The following is an 18667-nucleotide window of genomic DNA, read 5'->3' as shown; positions in this document are numbered from 1 at the left end:
ATATGTTTGGTGTGTATATCATTTTGTGCTTCTTTGTAACCTGTTTTATAGGATTTTTTTTTTACTGATTATGATTATAGCACAACGTTGACTGCTGTATTAATGACATTTATGCCTTTTATATCTGTTTTTAGTGTTTACGAATCATTGTCTACACAATGGATTTAATGCAACTGTCATACAAGTGAGAGGTTTGGCTAGCTATAAAACCAGGTTCAGTCCACCATTTTCTTCATAAGAAAATGTCTGTACCAAGTCAGGAATATGACAGTTGTTACCCATTTTTTTCAGTGTTTTCGCTTTTGACTTTGCAATTTGATTACGGACTTTCTCTTTTGAATTTTCCTCAGCGTTCAGTATTTTTGTGATTTTACTTTTTTTTGTTGGATGATATTTTTTAGCCTGCAGGTACGATAATACGTCGTAGATTGAAAGTTGTCTACTATAAGCACTGCATTTCTACAGCTGCAATTTCGATAAGTGTTAATACATCATGTTGTTTGGGTCCTTAAACATACATCACCATGTAAACATAAATGTATGCCTAATTATCTGCTGGAAATATGTTACTCCTCGATCATGGTTGATTTCATACATATAGTTGGCTACTTGCTGTTGACAAAGCCTAATAAAGTGTTATTTGTCTTGTGAGAGAAACAGTCTTGGGAGTGTTTAACTAAATTACTTGCAATTCACGGCAAAACTAGGAGTCAAACATGTACCGTTACATTAATCACGAAAAGGAATATTTTAGAAAATAAAAATCTGTCATTTTCACTCTTAAGGTGAACTAACAAATCTTTATACTGGATACATTAACATTACACACCTACTTTTATAGAACAACAAATTAGTGATTCCGCTAAACATATTTAAAAAGATGTTTTTAAACCAGTCTATCTACATCGACTCATTAAACAGAAGTTGTTCTCCAATAATTGGCTTGTAGATAAATTTCCATTTTCTAGGATTTAACAAATATTGCTTTGTAGACAAACCACTCTGATTCCAACATCTAATACACAGACTTTGATATTTAATTAATTTTGGCTTTTTAAATTTGCCATATATCAGGACCTTTTCAGCAATATTGGGCGTTACACATGCTGATTTAAATTTTTGATTTGGTAACTTACCATTTCTAAGTACAACGAAGTAGAAGAATACCGTTTGTCACTCTGAAAGGAGTTTCTATATCTCAGTTAAGAGTTGTGGTGAACAACTGCTGTTATCGAGTTTAAATGTCACCATCACTAATTTTGTCGAAAGATACGATGTGTAGAAAAACAAAGATGTGGTATGATTGCCAATGAGACAACTCTCCACAAGAGACAAAAATGTAACAGAAATTAACAGCTATATGTCACCGTACAGCCTTCAATAATGAACAAAGCCCATACCGCATAGTGAGCTGTAGAAGGCCCTAAACTGACAACGTAAAACAATTCCAACGAGAAAACGTACGTCCTTTTTTAAATAAAAATATGAACGAATAATGTTTTAGGCTTTGACAAAAATTGATGCGTCTGCCTCAACTCACAAACGACATGCTTCTGCAGCCTTATATACTAAGATACAAGAATAGTCATTTGAAATGAAACATCAAAAGTGTACTTTTCTTTATTGTCATCTTTTTTTATTGCGGATTTACATGATTAATAATGCATGCACATCAGAAGACGCTTACAATGCCCATGCACCAATATCGCGCCTGTTTGAGTTCAAACAGTATCCTTAGATATTGTTTTATACCATGTCCAATATATAAATATATATACATGGATTGGTGAAATTGTAACAACTGTACACTACTTATGGATATAATTTTCCAATTGTAGTTTCCCAATGCAAAACGAAGCGGACAATTTATTGATGAATTGTGTTTTATTACGAATCGCTTACATACTTAAAAGTAAAATATCATTTATCAATTAAAAAAAAATACATACAAACATTTATTGAAAAAATGATGTGTACACACACATTTGTGTGTAGTATATTTTATGCTGTGAATAATATCTTCAAAGTTTATTGTGACAGTATTGTTGAGATATTGTGATATTGATTGGTGTAAATAAACAATTTATTGATTACAAATGAAAAATATATGAACAGATCAATTATACATATACATAACCACAACTAAACATCTAATAATTCAAAGACAATGTTTAATTCAGTATAGAGTCCATGATCAACAAATACGTTAGACTTTTTGTTGCATAACAATACAAATCAGGAAATGAGTGCTAACGTAAAATATTATTCAAAAATACAACTTATTTAACATTTTGTGTATCAGTATATATCTTCCTTCTTTATAGCAAACCATGTCTGTCAAGTGTCAAATTGTGCTTCTTGTAATTATTTTTCTTTTCATAGACACACTTATCTTTGAATACTTCACAAAATAAGTTTTATGCTTCATTTCATCCGGATTGAGACTGTGATTCGAGCTTTGTTCTTCTTTTTACAAACGCTACAGCATCTTCATCCCACAAACGTTTAGCTAAAACATCTAAAGCACTTATACCTGTAAATTTAGAAGAATAAAACATTCATAGTTAAATTATATATTATGATAGCTGAGTCTTAGACACACAGTTTTATTTATCAGTTGATATTGGCTTTGAACTAAATGTCAGTAACAGCGAGTAGTCTCAGATCTGTACTTAAGATCTTTTTGTTGTTGGGAAGTACAATTACACAGCTTCGTCCACTCTGTGTTTTTGTTAGATTTATTTTAATTTGTATCATCTGATGAATCAAGCCTTTTTCAACTGATTTTTGTAGTGTTTTTGTATCTTGTACTGTTATACCACTGTCATAGGTTAGTGAAGGGTCGGCGTCTTCAAACCAGTTAGCCCTGCCACATTATGTATGCGCATGTCTAAAGTAAGGAGACTGTAGTTGTCGTTTTTTGTCAGTGTTGCATAATTGATTTTTTCTTCCATTATTTTGTAGTAGGCCGTTAGTTTTCTCCTTTTAACTGTGTTACATTTTTCATTTCAAGGCAATTATAGCGGACTGTACGATATGAGATTTGGTCAATGTTGAAGGCCGTATGTTGACCTATATGTGTTTATTTAAAGACGAAGAAACAAGAATGTGTCCATTGTACACGAATGCCCCACACTCGCACTTGAATTTTCTATGTTCAGTTGACAGTGATATTGGGGTTAAAACTCTTATTTTGCATTTAAAATTACAAAGATCTTATCGTAGGATACATGGGAACTGAGTTGAAAGTTGATTGAAAATACCTTGACCAAAAACCTTTCCTAAAAATTTCAACATGAAGCGGGACAGACGGACAGACGGACGGACGTTCTTAAAGACACACAGATCGAAAAACATAATGACCATCAATGGGATATAAAAGAATATCACGGAATGTCTTAGTGAATGATAAACAAATGGATCTTGTTAACACTAACTGTCTATTAATTGGAGCACAGATCGCAAATATGATAAAAATCCTCAATCACTGCTCTTTTTTTTTTATGTAATTTTAATTCAATAACATCTATCCACAGCTAAAACCAGTTAGCCTATGTGCTGTGCCTTGATTCAACTTACTCAAATGGAATATTAAAGGGACTACGTAAAACAACGTATATGTAAATAAAGGGAAGACAGGGATATGGTGAATTAGTTATTTAACTCACAACAGGTAACAGTTAAATTGATATAATTGTGAGTTTAAAAATATTCATGCGATTCTGCTTTTAACACTACGTTGTATTTGAAGACCAATGTCTAAAAGTCCCTTTAATGTGGTTTAAATGATAGTCTAATAACCATCCAATTACATCAAGGTTATGTTTGATCTAAATTCTTTATCATGCAGATTTCAAATAATGTGGCTCCAAAATCAGATGGAACTATTCACAAAACATATGACCAGACCTTTTGGTTTTGGGTGAATCAGTGGTTTCGTCATAAAACTGATTGACTCATATCCGGATACATCTTCGCCATTTATGCCTGGAATGTCACACAGTTGAATGTAAACTTCACCAGCAAAATCATTTTGGAAAACGTAATCATGATCCATAACAGTTAACACAAGAACGGCTCCTCTTCTCTTACACTGCTCAGGTGTGATTGAACTGTAAAAACAAAGGACATAAAGTAATTCATTGGATAACTGATAAAATGATGGATGAAAGACACGTATGTCAGTATACTCGAGGGAAACGACAATAATATTTGATAATAGCAACTACAAAAAATATTGCACTCTAAAATATAATGTTGCTGATTAAAATTAAAGGCGAATAAACATTCAGTACTTTACAATACACATGATAAAGACAATTAAAGATTCGGAAGGTTTTAAAAGCTCAAAGTACTTTATATTTCTGGAAAAATTAACAGTAGCATATTTTTAAGGTAATAGTTTTTTGCTTGTCCCGTAAGCTAAAGCAGACAACCGCAATACATGATCATAGACAAAATATTTTAGAACAAAGTTCCTATGAAGGGAATTATAAACAAACATCGAAAAGCATACATAGATATTTTTAAAACATGCTTCTTGTATAGTTCTGAACCTTCAAACCCATTGTACTGTTTAGTTGTGTGCTGGTTATGTCGATAAGTCGCTGTTGAATGTATGCATAAAACAATCCTTAGATAATTGCAGTGGATGATTCTGAAAATTTGCCAAAAAAACTCCACATCATTTATCGTTTAAACTGTTCAAGTTTTGTTAAAATAAAATGACTTTTTAAAATCAAAATTCATTCACTAGTGATTGTTTAATTATTATTTTTTATTTCCTTTATTTAGTTAATTTTTTTTAGAAAATACGTACAATTCAAACGTTTCCTCAAAAACTGGATTCAAAGTTTTCTTAACTATTCTGGTCTGTTCAGTAGGCACGTGTGGAAATACGTGATCAGGACAGAATTGTAGAACAACATAGGGATCACTAAAACCTGTTCAAAATTAAACAATGGTAGATACACATTAATCGTCTTCATCACGGTGTCATTTTAAGAAACAATTCAGATTTAGTTAGTTATCAAAGGTACCAGGACTATAATTCAGTACGTCAGACGCGCGTTTCGTCTACATAAGACTTATCAGTGACACTCATATCAAAATATTTATAAAGCCAAACAAGTACAAAGTTGAAGAGCATCGATGATAAAAAATTCCAAAAAGTTGTACCAAATACGGCTAAGGTAATCTAGTCCTGGGATAAGAAAATCCTTAGTTTTTTAAAAAACTTTTTTTTGGTTAAATATATATATGAAAATCGCATGCTTTTTAAGTAAATACTATAAGCCATACACGGAATATAATTGTTGTAATTGTATGGGTAAATATCAATTGATAATGGGAATGAAATGTAGGTATACAATACAAACATATATCAAAAACTAATTCAAATGCTGATGTATTATTTTCTTACCATTTGCATCCAATGGGATCAGATTTTTAGCATCAATAACTGAAACAAATTAAAAGAATGATTTCATAAGGTTCAATTAAGATAATTCTACTATTGTTTAGAATTATATTCATTTGTCTATCATAGCAATGGAAGTAAACGTTTTGACACTTCGTGAAAATCTCCAGTGGAATTAATTCGATATTTTGAGTTATCGGTCGTCCAACTGTCTATATCACTCTGTTCAGCTCTTAACATTATTCCGTATCATGTCTTTGTGACGTCAAATACGTTGACCCGGCCTTAATTACTTTGACCCGGACATATCAGCGACGTCATAATGTTTGAACCGATGTTAATAACTTTGACCCGAACTTATCAAGTCATCTTTTGTGTGCTGGTTAAACAAAGAAAACACTTCTGAAACACGCAAATATAGCCCGATAAATCGATTATCAGATTATCTGCATATTGATACTGTAAAATATCAGCTGCTTGACAATCGCAGCTGATTTTTTACGATATCAACTACAGTTAACCTGGTAATCGGTACTAACAGGAATATAAATGAGTTTCATTGTGCTTGATTCCATTTGTCAGTAACATGATTACATATTGAAAAATCTTGGTACTTATGTTTACTAAAAGATTGACCGATGTAAAAGTATTTTCTGCGCTGCAAAGTTGATGTGTTCCTGTTGTGCTTTATTGTCTGTATTGTCATATGTTCGCTAGTTTTCTATGTTGTGTCTTTTGCACTATTATTTGTCTGTTTGTATTTTTATTTTAAGTCATGGCGTTGTCAGTTTATTTTCTATCTATGAGGTCGACTCTTCCTCTTGTATCTTTCGTTAAATTATAAAATATATATTTGAAGGTGTAAACTAAAATAATTTAGTAAATCAATTCCAGTAAAAAGACTGACTGGGGAGAAAGACTCATGCATGAACTTTTATCAATAAAAACATAATTTTTGATGTTATATAGGCGTATCATGTATCATGACGATAGACAGGTGCATACCTGCTGCATCTCTCAAATAGCCATATAGCACACTCGAAACTAAAATAATTTTAGTTTTAATCTATGATACGATTGACCATACCTGAAAATGAGTGTCAATGGACCCAACAGAAAACCGTACATTTATATTGATGACGAGGCATACATATATAGATCTAACAAAGAAATAAAGTACTCACAAGGACCATGTTTTTTTTTTAAAGAATTTGAGGTCTTGACTAGTATAAAACAGCAAATGAAAACAATGTCTTACCTTCTACGAATATGGAATGAGTATCATGCTTACACCAGACCCTTACATTTATTTCACCATATTCCTTTGAAGTGGTGTTTTTCTGTAAAAATAAAGGGAGAAAATAAGACTAACGTAAAACAAAATAAATATGTTTTAGACGAACACATCAATTAAATAAATATATTTCCTTATAGATTTTCATTTGATTTGTGAAAAAAACACAACAAGGTCACGAAGTTATTATATTAGGATAATTCTTTATTTTTTAAATTATAGCTCTCCTCCATACACATGATACATGAATATAAAGTAGAAAGACACTATATATAGATCATAGTTATTACACTTGGTCGAGTTTGTATTTAAAAGCTTACTTGCTGTTCAAGTTTTTCTTCATAAAACTTTTCCATCAAAGCAAATGTGTCCATTTTGTATAACGACAGTCTATTTTTAAGATCCTGAAAATAATCATATATAGAAATAACACTTAAAGTTAAATCACAAAACACGTAACTCGGAGGAATATTCAAAACGAAAAAGTCCCTTATTAGCCTTTTCCATAGTTATCTTTGATGAGATTTATAAAAGAAAGTCGGATGTGCTTTTTAAACGTGTATATTCTGAATCTCTTATATAAAACCTATCTGTTGTTTTTGCAATAGTTGATCAAATGTTTTAATTAGATAATAAAAATATAAATAAATCAAAACTTTAAATAAGTTTTAAGGTAATAATCAAAGAATGTCAATTTTTCTGTACCTTTTTGTCTGATTTTTCGGGTAATTTGTAACAAATATGATTTAATTCAGTTTATAAATATCAGCAAACAAACATTTATCTAACAAAATATTATGTGGTATACATTCAAATCACTGTATGAAAACATAAGACGCATTTTTTGACATATTGCCTAAGAATAAAGTCACGTACGTACCCGTGATTTCATGATACTTAATACATTTTAATGAGAATTGTACGACCTTGTATTTGCAGATCACTTTTCTTTCGTTATCAACAGTATTATATTGATAACACAATTCATCGTCATGATATGTTATGTTGTTTTTTATTATAGGGAACGCATTTGTTCATTTTGAGTCTGAATAAAGCAAATTCTAAATTGTTAATAAGTTGAGGTGAACAATTAGATGTTTCCGAAATAACAAAAAAATAAGACAAATGATATAAGATGTTCTTATCTACCTTGAATTCTTTACTATGAAGTTCTGCCATAGTCAAACCTTTTCCGTTTGCATTGAAAAAGTCCACCAGCAAGCCTAAAGCTTCAAACATTCTTTTGTAAAATAATGTTTGTCTCTGAAATTTTAAAGACAAATTTCTTGGAAACTTTTACACATTAATTTGTGATTCAAAAGGAATGGGATAATCAATGCATTTATCTCAATACAAGATAATTTTGATTATTATATGTCAATTTGAAGCTATAAAATGTTGGCCTTTGTTAGTCTTGTATTAATTCTAATTTTAGTTTCTTGTGTATAATTCGGAGTTTAGTATGACGTCCATTATCACTGTACTAGTATATATATTTTTAGGGGCCAGCTGTAGGACACATACAGGTGCGGTAATTCTCGCTACATTGAAGACCCATTGGTGGCCTTCGGCTGTTGTCTGCTCTATGGTCGGGTTGTCGTCGCTTTGAAACATTCCCTATTTCATTTCTCAATATTATATTGTACTTGATATCATTGCAATAATACAAAAAAATAGTTGCAGACTTAGTTCCTCAGTATGCAAACTGGAAATGGACTATGTCGGACAATCGCTTTTACAAGTTTATAATATTTTTGCACACACACACAAATGAATAAAAAATTTGAAAATAGTAATGAGTTAAAAACCTTTGTGATTTTTCATTCTAAAACTCACCGGCTCTTCTGTTTCTATAACCTCCTTAAATTCTTCTAATAACTCCTCCCATATTGATTGAAGTATTCTATCAAAATTACTTTTAAGGAGATTGCTATTGAGTGTCAACAAATTATTGTCTAAATATGTCATGAGATCACCAACTGCCTGTAAAAAACAAATTATTGTCTAAATATGTCATGAGATCACCAACTGCCTGTAAAAAACAAATTATTGTCTAAATATGTCATGAGATCACCAACTGCCTGTAAAAAACAAATTATTGTCTAAATATGTCATGAGATCACCAACTGCCTGTAAAAAACAAATTATTGTCTAAATAGGTCATGAGATCACCAACTGCCTGTAAAAAACAAATTATTGTCTAAATAGGTCATGAGATCACCAACTGCCTGTAAAAAACAAATTATTGTCTAAATATGTCATGAGATCACCAACTGCCTGTAAAAAAACAAATTATTGTCTAAATATGTCATGAGATCACCAACTGCCTGTAAAAACAAATTATTGTCTAAATAGGTCATGAGATCACCAACTGCCTGTAAAAACAAATTATTGTCTAAATATGTCATGAGATCACCAACTGCTTGTAAAAAACAAATTATTGTCTAAATAGGTCATGGGATCACCAACTGCCTGTAAAAAACAAATTATTGTCTAAATATGTCATGAGATCACCAACTGCCTGTAAAAAACAAATTATTGTCTAAATATGTCATGAGATCACCAACTGCCTGTAAAAAACAAATTATTGTCTAAATATGTCATGAGATCACCAACTGCCTGTAAAAAACAAATTATTGTCTAAATATGTCATGAGATCACCAACTGCCTGTAAAAAACAAATTATTGTCTAAATAGGTCATGAGATCACCAACTGCCTGTAAAAGCAAATCATTGTCTAAATAGGTCATGAGATCACCAACTGCCTGTAAAAAACAAAAAATGAAAATACGTTTATTAAAATAATGAAAACATGTTTTTATGATAGAAATATTAACTAGATACAGATTTTTTTCCCAAAAAATAATCGTTAAAAAAGTAAACGTAATAATGTGATTCTTATTATAACAGAGAGGAGGGCGATGATAAAATAATAAAAAAATATAACTGAAAATTAAAAAAAATAGGTCATGGTATATACTAGTAACTAAATGTATGAAAAAACAAAAAACAAAATTCTATAATATACAACATAGAAAACTAATCTCGAGCAACACGAACCCCCTCCTACCGCAGAGATTGATCTCAGGCGCTGAGAAAGGATGAGCAGGGTTGACCAACTTCTTCAACATGTTTTACCACTCTTTATTCTCATGAATGTAAAATATTTTGTGATATTTTTAATTCAGTTAATTCACATATGGCAAACAAAAAAACATATTGTCTACTTTTAAATGCATGTCGTATTTCCATAATGTTTTTTTTCAATAGTTTTGGTACAATCAATTGGGCTACATTAGTTAAATCATTCTCATACTTTTGGGATAAATTTTAAAACGTATTATCAATATATATTGAATGTTTGCTCCTCTTTAACGAAATTCTAAAAGGTTAGGTGTAACATTAGTTTTTATCATTATAAAAAAGAAGAACGTACTGGTAAAAGGACATTTTGAACCTAAGGTGTGTACAATATGTATCCACACTATCCTTTGAATTTGTATTAATAGAATATTGTTTTTCCCTCAACAATACAATCAACCGAATGAATAACACTTAATGCGAAAAATGCGATTTTTTTTTTCATATTTCATGTATTTAAACAGAATGTTTCTCAATATCACAAAAATTAAAATTGCACTTTAGTCTAAAATGATAAAATCGGATTAATAAATTAATAAATGCACGCAATAGTTTATGCAATTTACAGTATTTTGTAATGATCCTACTTACATCCTCCGCTGGCACTGTTTCTGGGGCCCAGTTTAAGTGAAACACATCTTTCTTTATATCTGGTCTCATCTACAAAAGCATCATACATATGTGCTATTATGTGTTGTTATAGTATAATCACTGAATAAGTATTAAATGCATACAATATAGAGAAGGGTAATCAGATATTATTTTAAGAACGATTCATTATTTAGTCGCTTAAATGTCTAAAATGGTTATATCTCTTCATTCTTTAATTTCTTTGATAAAGATATGAACAACAAATTTTGGGCGCACCAATTCAGAAGTGTAGATTGTGATTTCACTATGACGTCATCAACATGTTGTTATGACGTGTATTGGCTTACCTGCCGTTTAACTTTGCTATTAACAAAATAAATCCGTATTAATGTCTATATATGAAGAATCATATGGCAAATTATTTTGGGGGGAAGGCCTTTGCTCAAATTAATTTTCTTACCAATACCTCAAAATGAGGTTTTTATCATTCAATTTATCATAATAGCATAGGTGATTACGCCTCGATAGATAAGGTATGTTGATTTGATTAATGCAATAATGTAAATTGAGTCAAATCAATTTAAACTCTCTGGTTGGCTGCAGTTAAATAATATCCCTGTACAGGATTAAAGAGATAAGTTTTTTTTAACTGCTTACCTTATCAGCAACTCTGTCAACCACAGTTTTTATCTTTTTAGACATATTACTATCAGACTCTTTTATCATTGTATACAAATTAGTTTGAATTCTAACGTTGCTTTTGTCTAATTCTGACTGCAGTCTATCAAACTGTAGAGTGTCCGGTAATGGTTTCAATGCTTTCCTGACATGTTCTACATTGTTGATAGTGATACATAACTGTAAAAAATCAAGTATTGCTTTATGCCATTATGTTCAATATTCATTTTACAAATGCAGCTACATTAAATTACATGTTTTTTTTGTGTTATTTTTTTTAACAATTACGCATTCAGTCATTTATCCAGAAAATGTCTAGTAGAGAATCCGAACATGTGTTCTAACATGAAAATTATGTTTTAAATGATTCTTTGTTAAAAAATAAATTAAGGAAATATTGCAACTTATTTCAATGATCAAATGATTAGTTGGTTAGCAACAGTCAGTAAGTGATATACAAAATTTTATGGTTGAAATTGAGGTACATATTACATACCGGCTCTGAAATATCAAATTGGCCTTCATCGTCGTAGTAACCTTCTGCTATCAGTTTTTGATGAATGAGGTCGGCGTACAACACAGCTCCATCACAGATATCCTACAAGTATAAAACACATATGTATCATATATAAACTGGCGAAACTATTAGGTATTTTATTTAACCTTTCTTACATAAGATATATTTGTTCATAGAGAACAAACAAGTCATAAAACATGAAGTCGATACGAAAACAGTATTTAAGGTAGATACATGGTATACCGCCAACTTTGATTGTACAATTTCAGTACACAATTGGTCTAGTTATTTGCCCAATCTGCAAATTTTGAGACAGATTTGCAATTTAATGGTTGGACTGTTTACTTATGTAAGGAAAACTTGGTAATTTATTGAAGTGTTCAAAATATTTAAACAAATGACATTTTCTTTTGTTTTTAGAATCATTTTTTTAATGAGCCATTTAAGGGGAGATAACTCTTTTAGTAAAAAATCATTTACTGAACAAATAGGGATTTGTTTAATTTTTACTTAAACCAAGAAAACAAGTTCGGTGACACCATTTTTTCTTTTTAATTTCTTAAAACATGTAATAAAATCTATCTCTCACAATTTATTTCAAAATTCTATCTCATAGATTTATTTTTATGGACACAAATGTGTTTTTTCTTGAACAATCTAACCAAATTTAGGCAATTTTCAACGACTCATGGCTTGAAAAATAGCACGGTGACCAATACTTTTTATTATATTTTTTAAAAAGTATAGTAAAATCTTCATTTTTGCAAATTATAAGAAAATTCTGTCTCAAAAAGTATATACTCATGATCTACCTTTAAAGAGAAAATCTAATTTGAAGTTAAGATAACTGAAAGTAACAGGAACAAATCAAAAGCAACGAGAAAGATAATTCGAACCAAAACAAAATGAGTATGAAATATAATACTTAACATCAGGACAACACACAAAGACAACGTATACACTTACTTTGATGATTTGTTGAACTAAAGGAAATGCATCGACTAAGTCTGGCCATTTCAACTGTTTCCAAAACTCTGTAATCTGTAAAACGAAAAAAAATGCTATGTACAATGATACCAAGTATTTAAGATGCAGGAAATTGCGTAAAGCATTAACAGATTAATTATATCAAAATGTGCACAACGTAGCTTGTGTGCTACCTGTGACAAAGGCAAAAAACGAAAACAAGTTCACAAAACTGAAGATTGAGCAACATGAATGCAACCAAATACTTGTTTTTTCGGAACAGTTATCAGATCCTGCTTCCCTGGCTAGCGTCATGTTGACCACTGTAAGTACACATTCGATCATTTAATAGTCGAAGAAAGGAGGAAGGATCATGATTTACACAGCAATGATTCCACTTTCGGCATTTATAAATATTTCAGACTCTAAAATGTGTCTTTAAATAAAAATAAAAAGCAACAGTAAAATATTGCTTGATGATAGTTACAAAGTAATATTTTTATAAAGCAAAATAAAAAAGGGGGACACATACCTGTGCAAAACAGCAGACTACATCAACTGATGATGTACTGTACTTCACACCCGATTTTACATCTACAACCTGCCAAATAGATATAAAACATACAGATATACATCTTAATGTGAATGCATACATATTCTATCTTTGTAAACAATTTATGAGTTTTACAATTATAAAGTTTTGATAAGTGAATAAGTGAATCTTGACCTGAATTCCATGTGTTGAGGTTCATTTATCTAACAACAGACTTGCATTTTGTAGATTGCCATACTTATAGAAATATACTAATCCAAGCACCACAGTTTAACATATAAGACAATGCTAATCAAAGTAGACAACAGTAGTATGCCGCTGTTCAGAAGTCATAAATCGATTAAGGTAAAACAAATCCGGATAATGAACTAAAACCACATCAAATACAAGATAAAAACAACAGAACAACAGAAACAATAAATTGCACAAAAAACAAACGCCAACATACATAGAACTATTTGTTAACAACTGACATATAATTTAAGAAAAAAAAAGATGAGTTGAATTTGCTTTTATGGCTAGCCAAACCTCCCAATTATATGTTAACTGTTTAATGGTCACTAATAAACATATAACCGACCTTGTCTAACTGAACAGCTCTGTGAATTCTTTGCTTGGCTTTGGTTTTTGCGATATCTAACCATTTCTGGACTGCAAATCGGAACCACTGATAATACTGAACAATATGGAGTTTCTGTTTTCTCTCCCTATAGAAAAAAAAAGTGTCTGATGATATTGTTTTAATAGAAAGAGGTTTGTTACATGTAATAAGCATAATTATATATTTATTTGATTATTGAGTCAAAGGAATTAAATAAGGTTTGCACACTTTAACAATGTTTAAGGATTAAACTTTTCGATAATGGTCCAATTTATTACTTCATTGAACATCATGATGAATCAAACATATCAAGTGACATGGTAATGATAATTACAGTCTGGCACCTTGAACTTAAAGCCTGGTATCTTTTCGCGTTGTCTGTTGTATTTTTTTTAATGGAATGTGAAAGGTTTGATATTCAAAGTTAGGTGTTTTAACATCAATTCTCTGTAATAATAGACCAAATATGAACATTTTTGGCCAGATTATTTTTTTCGAATACATTTTTTTAAGTTGAAATGGTCCAAACTAACTAATTAAAATATTTCATATTAGCTTGCTAGTATTGTTCATATACAGGTTATTAAGAAATGCGTGTCCTGTGTACGGAACCTCCTCAATTGTTTAGTCTTAATGATAGAAATGTGTTAGTCTATGTCTTGATAATAACTATTTTTAACATTAAACTTCGGCTGTTGTCTGCTTTAAGGTCGGGTTGTTGTTTGTTCTATGGTCGGGTTGTTGTCTCTTTGACATATTCCCCATTTCCATTTTCAATTTTATCAATTTCATTAGCTTGTTATCAAGGGAAATATAAATTTTAACCCTGGTATATATGATGAGGTTACAGTGGCGGATTCAGAGGGGGCGTGGAGGGCGTATGCCCCCCCTTTGCTCGAATTTTTTTTTTTTTTTTTTTGTAAAATTATTAATCAGTCTAGACTTCGTGAACTTTTTCATTTCCCGAGAATTTAATTTTTATACGACAATTCTTTACTTATAAATATATATTTTTCGCTGGTATTTACTGATTGTCAAAGTCATGTGATTTGCTATGGTGGAGTTGACCAATGCGTTGAAAAAACGGCACACGGTCATTTTGAAATTCAAATTACAGTTATATACATTGCTTAGGCTGAGGATGTCATGACAATCAGGAAGTCTTCAAAGCGACACAGGATTGAGCAAGAACGTATTGACTTCTATTTCACTATTCCACCAAACAGAAAGTAATAGTAAATACTCTATAGACTATTATACTTTCATGAAAAAAAGTTCCACAATATTATTTACCTACGAAAACATGTTTAACCCTAAATGCCCCAACTTATTTATTTAATAAATACAAAAGTTGAAGAATGATCCCCAGTCACCCCGCCGCATTTTTGCGCCTGTTCCAAGTCAGGAGCCTCTGGCCTTTGTTACTCCTGTATTATTTTATTTTTAGTTTCTTGTGTACAATTTGGAAATTAGCATGGCGTTCATTATCACTGAACTAGTATATATTTGTTTAGGAGCCACTGAAGGAAGACTCCGGGTGCGGGAATTTCTCGCTACATTAAAGACCTGTTCGTGACCTTCTGCTGTTGTTTTTCCTATGGTCGGGTTGTTGTCTCTTTTACACATTCCCCATTTCCATTCTCAAATTTAGTATAAGCTCTAGAAAGATTTCAAGTCTCAGGTACGAAACCATTTGATTTGAGGAGGCATTTTGAGATATTTGAGAGAGAAAAAATTGACTCTGATTTTTGCCTAAAACAAAAATTCTGGCCGTATCTGGATTGAAAACAATAGTCTTGTCCACTTTTTTGCTTTTAAAAACGAAAATTTCCAACAAATATATTTAGCATGAAATGAACATGATCAATAAAAACGGGCGTAGTTTTTTGTGGCCGAGGTTTGCATGTCTTACTGGAATGTCTGTTTCGCCGGACTTATATATATTAAAAACTTTTTCAAGACCAGATTGTAACCTGCCTGCTGGTTGTGACCGTTTGAATAGTGCATATTACACTTATTTTATGTTTTTTTAGCCCAAAAAGGGTCCCAACAATGTTTCGCCTCGCTCCGCTCGGCGATATATTAAAATCTTCGCCTCCCCTTTCCAAAATCCTGGATCCGCCCCTGGGTTATCCTTTCCAAATGTTATCAACACATTAGTTTTGTTTTAAATATTCAAACGAATATCTTATTCTGAATCTAGAGGAGACTTCATTGTAAGACTTAACATCAATTGTTTATCCAAAAGATGCATACCCCATTACTAGTTTATCTCTGAAGCTTGAAAATTCCTGTAATGCTAGGTAAAGCTCAAACAGTCCGGTTCCAATATTGCCTTTTGATTCTTGAATTTCTGTCCTAATAGTGCTGTCAGGCTTTCTGATAGTCTGCTGAACAGTTTTGTGGAATTCTATGTCCAACTGCAAGTTTTAGTGAATATTATAGTTATTGTATTGAACAAATTAACATAGGAAATCTAAATTTTATTCTCATCCGTTATAGACCCTTACTTTTTAAAAGATGTTTCTGCCAATTTGGTGAATTTATATTTTTCGAACTTAAATAAATATATACACGCTGCCTGAACAAAAAACATCGTTTCGGGAGAGCAAATTCAATTAGTTATTTATTGATATACTAGTATTATAACACATATTTCGATCGAAATTATGAACAAATGCAAGAAAAGAACCAATTCAAACATTGAGTAGTTTAACCTAAAGTACAATTCTGATTTTTTTTTTCTCAATTTTTTTAGTATAAACCAATGGTACCAACCAAGCTCTATTTAAAATAAATCCAATCTTTGAAACATACAATATTGACAAAAATAATTATGATTAGGTAATTTCTTCATTTTGTAGGGTACATGGTCGTATTAATTTAATATAAATATCAGATTTGTGACTTTCAGATAGCTTCCAGTCATCATAAATGTTACAAACTCAAGCTGTGTTTGACCGTAAACGATGCTTATGCAAGTGATTCTGAAAAGTGAGGGATTTTGAGAAAAATATACCGCTTACCCTGGCATAGCATTCACAGCAATATATTATCATACGAATGTTACTTGACAATTCAAATTATTGCAGCTAACATGCCTAGCTTAAAGCTAATTAGTTTAATACTTGTAAAAATTGCTTGAAAAGCGCGCATTTAGTTCAAATATACACATCAGAACTTTATATTTTAATTATAAATGTATATTACATGCAAAGCTATATTTTGTTTATGGTTTTTTTTATTGAAGTATTAAGTGCTGTAAGAGTATTAACATATCTACGTATCTAGCATTTATGCATAATGGATATTACTTGAAACGTTTCCGTTTGGTTTCCATTATGGATAAATATCATGGAAAAAAGAAAGTTGGAGTGTATGTGCACTGTGTAGATTAAAATAAGATATAAGGAAGAAAGTGTCAAAGAGGAAGGGAACTTGTTAAAACTTATTAATTTACCATGCAATGAAACTTTGATTAAAATGAAAAAAATCGTATTAAAACAAAAGGGTTTTTCTTAATCATTCATATGCATTTTTTTAATTTGAAAAAAATAAGGCACAACTAATTAACTTTTAAATCTAACAAAATTAATACAATGCAAATTAGCCTTCATGAATTTTTTCTCTGAGTTTTTTGGTCATCGTACAAAAATACTTCTGTTTACGAATAGAAAGCAGAAAAAAAATCATCTTTTAATACTTTCATAAATTAGGACATAATAAAAAGGGAGAAATGCAAGAGATATAAAATACAATCGTTGAATACTTCTAAAATTGTGCAGAAGTAATAAATACCTCCTGATGTAGAATGTCATGCATATCAATAGCGAGCTGAAATTGAACAGGTCAATTCAGTATGGAAGGGATATAGAATGATCTCTAATACATAATAGATATGATGATGATAATTGGAATTTTGTTGATACAAAAAAGCTTGTTTTATTTATTTCTCCTTTTATTCACACAATTATTGGAACGACAAGTACAACTGCAATTATCACTATTTGTCATTATTGTTGTACAACATTACGCTATGAGGTAAACACGAATTCCTGCTCTTGTTAGAAAACACTGCATCATAGTGCTACGTCCATTGTAATTGCGAGAATTGATAAATATGGGATGATACTTTAAAAGCTAAAAGTAATTATCTACATGAAATGATAAGGTATGACAGAATGCAAATAAGTATGTTAACAAAAGTATGAAGCATGTGTGACATATACTGTGGATTTTTTATTTTTCATGGAGTACCAATTTTAGTAGATTTCGTCGATACAGATAAACCACGAGTTTAAATGTTCAACGAATTACAAATTTTCTATAAGGTTGTATGCAAACATTGTCAATACCAAGAAACCAAATACTCACGAAAATTGGTACACACGAAAATAAATGAATCTACTGTGTACATGTACATTATATCTATATTCATACAAATTTATCGAATGATCATGCATTAATAACTCAAACTGAAAAAAAAGTTTTGTCTACACATATTTTAAAAGTCCTATACTTATATTAGGCATCACAATGCTTCGAATAATTAGAATAGTAACGCTGTTTTATTTATTAGGTGTTAAGTAACGCTTATCCTTACAGGAAAAAAATGCGAAGTAGTATTTAAGTATTATTTTTGCATATACGTTAATGATAAGTTCATAAACAAAGCCTATTTATAATTTTTCTTTATTTTGCGATTATTTTTAAAATTTCATACTGCTTTCGTTTAAACTTTTGCTGGTCACTCTAAAGTATTATTTCCACAAAAAGGAATATTTTACAAATTCGATATCAATAGTAAAAGGATTATCAATTTAAAAGGTGATATAAAATACCGTTATCCTGTAAAACAGACATTTTTTAGTGGGCTATGAACTGGGATCAAAAGCACCCGGAGTATA

The 18667-nt window shown here is 30.8% G+C and overlaps 1 protein-coding gene across 3 annotated transcripts in view; it reads right to left on the bottom strand.

The window, feature by feature from the left end:
- Positions 1-1865: 1865 nt before the first annotated feature.
- The window catches only part of LOC134724739 (BAI1-associated protein 3-like), a 136892-nt gene continuing 120090 nt past the window's right edge, over positions 1866-18667 (bottom strand). For 2 of the 3 annotated variants that reach the window (XM_063587943.1, XM_063587944.1), the window contains exons 18-33: positions 17559-17594; positions 16017-16180; positions 13740-13866; positions 13139-13207; positions 12607-12681; positions 11620-11721; positions 11103-11303; positions 10446-10514; positions 8550-8696; positions 7863-7976; positions 7034-7117; positions 6678-6759; positions 5423-5461; positions 4820-4943; positions 3910-4112; positions 1866-2533 (exon numbers count right to left, since the gene is read on the bottom strand). In XM_063587943.1, coding sequence (XP_063444013.1) covers positions 2430-2533; positions 3910-4112; positions 4820-4943; positions 5423-5461; positions 6678-6759; positions 7034-7117; positions 7863-7976; positions 8550-8696; positions 10446-10514; positions 11103-11303; positions 11620-11721; positions 12607-12681; positions 13139-13207; positions 13740-13866; positions 16017-16180; positions 17559-17594 — 1740 coding nt within the window. In that variant the 3' untranslated portion in view covers positions 1866-2429. The remainder of the gene's footprint in view (positions 2534-3909; positions 4113-4819; positions 4944-5422; positions 5462-6677; positions 6760-7033; positions 7118-7862; positions 7977-8549; positions 8697-10445; positions 10515-11102; positions 11304-11619; positions 11722-12606; positions 12682-13138; positions 13208-13739; positions 13867-16016; positions 16181-17558; positions 17595-18667) is intronic. The other variant, XM_063587946.1, reaches the window with a different exon arrangement.

This window comes from Mytilus trossulus, chromosome 7 (assembly GCF_036588685.1).
Source record: "Mytilus trossulus isolate FHL-02 chromosome 7, PNRI_Mtr1.1.1.hap1, whole genome shotgun sequence".
Taxonomy (NCBI): Eukaryota; Metazoa; Mollusca; class Bivalvia; order Mytilida; family Mytilidae; genus Mytilus; species Mytilus trossulus.
Note: the sequence above shows the minus strand (reverse complement) of the source record. Positions and strands in the feature narration are given on the sequence as shown.